The sequence below is a fragment of the Cephus cinctus genome, unplaced genomic scaffold (genome assembly GCF_000341935.2).
Source record: "Cephus cinctus unplaced genomic scaffold, Ccin1 Ccin1_scaffold1877, whole genome shotgun sequence".
NCBI lineage: Eukaryota > Metazoa > Arthropoda > Insecta > Hymenoptera > Cephidae > Cephus > Cephus cinctus.
The window spans coordinates 5,283-12,516 of NW_014334041.1; the positions used below are offsets into that span (position 1 = coordinate 5,283).

Sequence of the window (7,234 nt, forward strand, 5' to 3'; positions counted from 1 at the left end):
CGACAAATTATTTAGTGCCTAACCGGGAGTTTATAATAAAAGCGAAACAAAATTTTATTTAAAGAAAGATGCACGACCGATTGCATTAAAGTGTAAGAATGTAGCGCATGCATTAAGACCATTAATAGAAAAAGAGATAGATAGATTACTTAAATTGGGGCATTTAAAGCCAGTCGACGTGAGCGAATGGGCCACGCCGATAGTACCGGTATTCAAAAGTAATGGTAATATTCGAATTTGTGGAGATTTTAAAATGACGTTAAATCCGCATATTATTATGGATAAATATCCCTCGCACACAATCGATGATATTTTTGCTAAGCTTCAAGGCGGAGATACTTTTACTGAATTGGACTTAACGCATGCCTACATGCAATTTTCCGTAGAGGAAGAATGCTCGAAATTGTTAACAATTGTAACTCATGGCATTTTAGGTACACAAAGGTACCAGAGAGTGTTTCGCCTGCACCTGCGGATGTTCAAAAGAAAATGGATGAGTGTTTGAGAGGATTACAAGGCACGATAGCGTATATTGATAATATTTACGTAACAGGTAAAACCACGGAAGAGCATTTAAAAAATTTAGAGAACGTCTGTAATAGATTACAAGAATGCGGATTACGACTAAATAGAGAAAAATGTAAGTTTATGCAAGAAAAATTAGAAGTGTTAGGATTTGTAATAAATAAAGAGGGGCTGCATAAAGCAAAATCGAAGGTAAAAGCCATGATAGAAGCGCCTCAACCGAAAAATGTAAAAGAATTAGAATTTCTTGGGTTAATAAATTTTTACGCGAGATTTTTAGAAAATAGATCAGTAAACTTAAAGCCGTTATACGATCTTCTAAAAAAAGAGAAATTTGAATGGGACGAAAATTGTTCAAAAGCTTTTAGTTAGGTAAAAAATGAATTAATTTCACCAAAAGTGTTAGTAAATTTTGATCCAAAAGAGAAAATAGTTTTGGCATGCGACGCTTCAGATTACGGTCTGTCAGCAATTATATCACATAAATGTAAAGACGGCACTGAAAAGCCAATCGCGTTCGCGTCTCAAAAAATTCCAAAAAATGAATTAAATCGGAAAATACTAGATAAAGAAGCAATGGCTATAATGTTTGAGGTAAAACGGTTTTATCAGTTTCTTTTTGGGAAACAATTTATTTTAAGAACGAATAATAAAGCATTAGAATTAATACTAGGTCCAAGAAAAGGGATTCCATTAACCGCGGATAATCGGTTTCAAAGATGGGCTTACTATTTATCCGGGTTTAGATATCAAATAGAACATGTAAAATCAGAAGCTAATGCAAACTGCGATGCATTATCAAGACTTCCGATAGATGACGATACTGAGATGATAGGGTCAGATTTTTCGCATGTGAATTTTTTCGAAGAGGGAGTGGCCGCGATTCGATTATAAAATATTATCGGAAGAAAGTAAAAAAGATGAATTGATTGCTACTTCAATCAAGCGAGTTTTAGGAAATTGGCCTATGAATTCAAAAGAAATGTCGAACGATGAAAAAAGTATTTATAACAAAAGATTAGAATTAACAACGGAAAAGGGTTGTTTATTTTGGGGATTAAGAGCAGTAATTCCAGAAAAATTAAGAGGTATTATATTAAAAGAACTACATGCTACACATTTAGGCATTGTAAAAATCAAAATGTTTGCACGCTCATATGTATGGTGGCCTAATATTGATCGTGATATAGAAAAGTTAGTAAAAGATTGTAAAATTTGTTTAACAGAATTAAAGAAACCACCATTTACGCCTTTAACTACATGGCCTTGGCCAGATAAAGCATGGAGCCGCATTCATTGTGATTTCGCAGGTCCATTTTATGGAAATATGTATTTGATTATAATAGACGCTCATAGCAAATGGCCAGAAATTATAAATTTTAAAAGTAATACAAAAGCATACAGACTGTGCGAAGAGTTTAGAGTATTATTTTCACGACACGGACTTCCTCTGCGTTGTGTAACAGACGGAGGCCCACAATTTAGAAGCGCTGAATTTCAAAATTTTTTGTTAAATAATGGGGTAAAGCACAGCTTCTCACCGCCGTATCATCCTGCTACGAACGGTGCAGCAGAAAATTTTGTACAAACTTTTAAAGATAAAGTTTCTAAAATTGTTAAAGCGGGAAAAACGCTGGAAACAGCTATAAACATGTTCTTATTTGACTATCGTAGCATCGAACATTGTACGACCAAAAGAACTCCGGCGTATTTAATGTATAAAAGGGAGATTAGAACTAGGTTCGACTTGCTCAAACCAAGCGTTACAGAAACAGTCGCGCAAAAACAGCGTGATTAAATAATAGCAAGACCGGGAAAGCGCAAGGTAGACTTCTCATCGGGAGAACAAATTATGGTAGACGATTTCGGTGTAAGATCGGAAAAAAGAATGAGTAGGACTATTGCAAAACAAGTCTCACCATCGACTTACGTTGTATCTAATGATAAAGGTAACCTAGTTAAACGCCACGTAGATCAAATGATAAAATGTAATAATCCTGATGTAAAATTGCGACGCTCTCCACGTTTTCAGGGAGAGTCAAGTTTAAAAAGAACGGAGAGTTGTAATGTATGAAGAAACGCCTGCGTCAGCGTTTATGCGAAGCGAGCCTCAGCGCACTCGCCAACACTGTACATGCGGCAGTTGCTATATAGACGCGCACGAATATGTATCATAAGTAACACCAATTATTAACATCAAATATATATGTATAAATAAATAAGTGTATATTAATGTATTAACCACCCGATATATTATACTGTAGATACTCGCCGCCCTCACGTTCCCCTCTACTATGTCGGATTAGGAGCTAGCGGGAAGATCCAGTCGAGAAGACTCCCAGAGTTGATGTGTCGCGGATTAGAAATTAAAGGCCCGACGAGTCGGGCTGGTGCAAGGATGCACCTGGTGCCCAAGGGATCCGCGGAATGCCACGTTGGGGTTGTAGATAAAACGTAGGCCAGGAAATGCGTTACAGTACATATAAATCCTATCTAGACTCCATGATATAAATATAGAGCCTTATAAAAACGACAAAAAATATTTAGCAGTCTTCGAAATAAAATATGTGCCACTATTTCAGGTTATGTTATGTTGGCTCAGTCCTCCCCGTGCACACTGCTTTGTCGCAGCTTAAACATTTTCAGAGACTGTACAGTGTATGATAGAGACAGACTGCTACATTTATCTGTGTCCTTGCTATCTCTCTCTGCGCGGCCCCCACCACTGCTGTTCGGATTCCAGTATGGTTAGAGTTCAGTGGTAAAAACTCTCTATGAAATGCGATTGGAAATAAGGGTTCCTCAAAAATTGAAGGCCCTTCATGGAGAGAAACCTCAACCTCAATTGAGGGACGATTATGAATACGGGCATTAAGCTGCCGACTACTTCCGGCTAATTCATCGAAAATTTTGATGCTCATTCGGAAATAGTTAACGAACTTGCCCTCTTCTTCCCTTAAATTTATGAACATCGTGCTCAATGCACCTTTCAAAAGCCTCTGACTATTAAAAGAGTGAACCCAATATTTTCTTTTCTTACTTTCCTCTTTTCTAACAATATTGTCATACACTAGGTACAACTAGGTACGAGAATATAATATTCTTTTTAATTTTTTGAGCGACGAAATCCATGCTGATTGCACTCATGGTTGCACCTCACTTTAAATTGAATTGCGATATCACAGTAAGGGCATATTCCGTAATTGAACTACAGTTATGGTTATTACATTTCAGCCAATAACATCTATTGATTTTCGTCAGCAGTCGAATTCAATCGATAAAATTGGCTGAAATTTAATAACCGCAACCGTGGTTCAATTACGGAATATACGTTGTAACGTGGCATCATGCGCCTAGCTTGGGCGAAACACGTTACATTAAGGGATAAAACTCGCGCGTCCGCGTCGAAGGGTCGAGCGATCGGGATGGGTGGGGGTTCAGCTGCGGTGGCGGCGGGGCGGATCGGACGGCGAGGCACGAGGGCTAATACCCTACTCCGATGAGGCCGCCGACCGCCCGCTTCCCGCTAATCGCCCACTGGACACCTGATCGTCCCGACGTGCGACCTGGATGGCAAGGTACTGCGGGAGGGGGGGGGTATTTCTGTTTCGGTCCACCCGCTAGACGAGGGAGGATGAGGGGGCCAGGAATTCCCGTGAGGCGTGAATTCCTTCGGCTAAATTCGGCAAACCGGCAACAATAGGACTCGGCAATCTTCGGATTTTCCGAATTTAATCTCTTTCCGGTAATCGACCGAGTCACACGTGGCGGATAAGTACGGACGATTACGGGCAGTGGACGGTGGATTGTGGATTTTCTTTTTGTGAGGACGACTCTGCTTACTTTTGTGGATCTCTGGTGGACGACGCGGCTTGGTTTGTGGGACTTGATTTGGTTTTCTAAGTGAAATTAAGGGAAAGGTGACTGTGTGTGGAGTGAGGAGGTGCAGGACGAGCGGAAGTGCGCAAGGGATCGCCAGCCGGAGCCGAGGACCTCCCGCCCCGAAGCGGCCTATTTGATTTTTTTTCTCCTCTTTGGATTTTTGGATTAAGCCGCTACACCGGTAAGTACCGCGGAGGGCGGCCCTTCTTATTACACGGATTCCCCTCGAAGAAGGGCCGGGATAGCCGCCTTCACGTAGCCCGGGCGGAGATCGGTGGTCCAGGCGTTCGGGGCGCTGGCCAGAGAAGACCTCCGCTAGGAAAGAGGTTCGCCCACCGAGATTTGTAGGATCGCGAACCGCGTGGTGGCAATTTGCGCCTCGTGGTCAGGCAAGCTAGGGACGGTGGGGAACGGTTAACCCTGCGGCCCTTACGGAGGGCCGCGCTCGCCGTTAAAAGTTATTGTACGCGTCGATCTGTGCTGGCTCCGTTTTCCTTTCTAATTGAATAAACGGATGTTAAAACTTCGACCGGCGTTTTCATTGGCGTACCCCGAACTGTTCAAATCTCGTCGCCCTTACGTTCCCCTCTATCATTTCAGCTAGCTGAGGCTAAGCAGCCGGGAGATCGCGTGTAAGCGGCCATAGGAGGAACGTCGGTGCGGAGAGTCCGCACCTGGCGCCCAACAATCCGATCTACTTCGGATCTCGAATCGTTTTTCGGATATCAGCACGTTGGGAGCGGCCGTGAATTATTTGTCGGCTACGCCGGTATCGCTGCATATCAGTTCCAGTTACGCCAGCACTGAAATACAAATACATATAAGTATAGTGTGCCAGCTAAATATTTGGTAATAGTTTGCACTAGTAATTATTTATGATAATTAAATTGTATTTTAATACAATTATATTACATACCAGTATAACATTTTTACTATCGAACTAAGTGATAAAACACAAATATATTTAAAAAAGTTAGCATGTTAAACTATATCTTTGTATTTTGTACATATTGAAATTAACCTAAAAGCAAAACTGTTTCTTTCATGGTTTCGCTATCCTTTTATCGCACAAAAGTAGGATTAGCTACGTCTATTAATTACATAATAGGCTGGATTTCTAAATTCATCATTTAAGGAGTCTAGGTCAATTCACAATAGTTAAATCCGTATGATCTGTACTAACTTTTTCCAATCGTTTCTAGGTTTCTGTAAAGTTTTATGCATTAAATAAAAATTGGGATGAGTGATTTAAAATTACTTTTCAGTACGGTCAAGTCCACGAATTCCAAATTCGTAAAACTTTGTAAAACCGATAACAAAATATTTAGCAGTCGTCGAAATAAAATAGGTATATCAGTATTTCAGCTTATGTAGATTTACGGCCGTTTTCTTTGACGCGGTTCAATGCATGAACTCCATTTATCTTCAAAATACAAGTGTCTGATTGGCTAATAGCACAGTTAAACCGAGTTTATGCATTGAACCGCGTCGACGAAAAGGGGTGTTAGTCCTCCCCGTGCGCACTGTTTTATATCAGCCTTAACTTTTTGGGAGACTGTACAGTGTGTGATAGAGGCAGCCTACTGCATTGGCCTGTTTCCTGACTATCTCTTTCTATGCGGGATCCACCAATGCCGTACACAGTCCAGTATACTTGTAGTTCAGTGAGCTGTACATACACATAAAATAATATTACAAATATTGTAAAATATTTATTTTTTTGTTTATTAAAATATTTATTATTATAAAAATAAAAGTATGTAAAATATAGAAATTGAAGATAAAAAAATCCTTACCACATCTGCTCATCAGTTACAGGATTTGCAGTCAGTGTCAATAAAAAAGGTAGACACGGATATCCAGCATCACCTACCTATAAACCATTGAGCTCAGCATTAGCATATTTCATTTAGATTCTTGAATTTTCGAAGATTCTACCATCATGCTCATTACCGGGCCACTCTAGTATCAGAGATGAGTAGAGAGATTGCCAATGGGCCTGTTTTTGGTGGTCTCAATCACGGCCTTACATACAGGTCTTGCAACGAGACCAACTTTTAGTGGTGGGGGTAGTCCTTCTTACTGTCCAAATTTTTTAGTTCTTCGGCGGGTCGCCACTAGTACAGGGGTGCCCTCCCCCTTTGCCCCTCACGTAACACAAGCTATGACGCGCAAGCTATCGTCCATCTCAGTTGCATACTCCTGTACTGGTAGCCGACCTTGTGTCGTAAATTGGAGTTAGTGAATTTGGACACTAAGCGGGATTACCCCCACCACGTTCGTTGCAAGACCTGTATGGGGTAAACTGCAGTATACGACTCCGAATTGAAGTTGGCTGCTAGTGACTTAGATATTTAACGTAGCGCCATCTATCCAATGTAATGCGAATCACATAGAATAGTGGCGCCTCCTGATCGGAAAAAAGGCAACTATCTTTAAAAATTTGAAATGAGTATATTTTTACTGTTATCATATACATATATTATCTTGTTGTAAAAATATATTTTCACAAAATATGATCTAGTAATCGCAATATTCCATGTTTGGAGATTTTTTTCGTTTAATTTTCGTGCTACGCCACACAGGTTTGCACCTATTATGTATACATATATTTTGATATGAAGATATTACTACATATATTTATATTAAATATGTGTATGTTTAATTTATAAATAATATTATTTAAAAATATAAGTATGTATAAGTGCAAGCTCGTGATTGTACATTGAGCATTAAATTTGATCTACTGCTTCGAGATTTTTTTGCTATAATGTATCGTCTGTTTTCGTAAAACATGTATAAGCATGATTTTCGTTAGTAGCTCGAA

At 39.8% G+C, this 7,234-nt stretch overlaps 1 protein-coding gene across 1 annotated transcript; it reads left to right on the forward strand.

The window, feature by feature from the left end:
- Positions 1 to 71: 71 nt before the first annotated feature.
- LOC112495285 (uncharacterized protein K02A2.6-like) lies at positions 72 to 2,717 on the forward strand. The gene has a single exon (XM_025091186.1). It carries the CDS (start codon positions 1,493 to 1,495, stop codon positions 2,321 to 2,323), a length of 831 nt encoding a protein of 276 aa, XP_024946954.1. The 5' UTR covers positions 72 to 1,492; the 3' UTR covers positions 2,324 to 2,717.
- The last annotated feature ends 4,517 nt before the right edge of the window (positions 2,718 to 7,234 follow it).

Excerpts from the sequence above, each read along its gene's own strand:
- LOC112495285 (XM_025091186.1), top strand. The coding sequence starts at position 1,493 with ATGAATTCAAAAGAAATGTCGAACGATGAAAAAAGTATTTATAACAAA.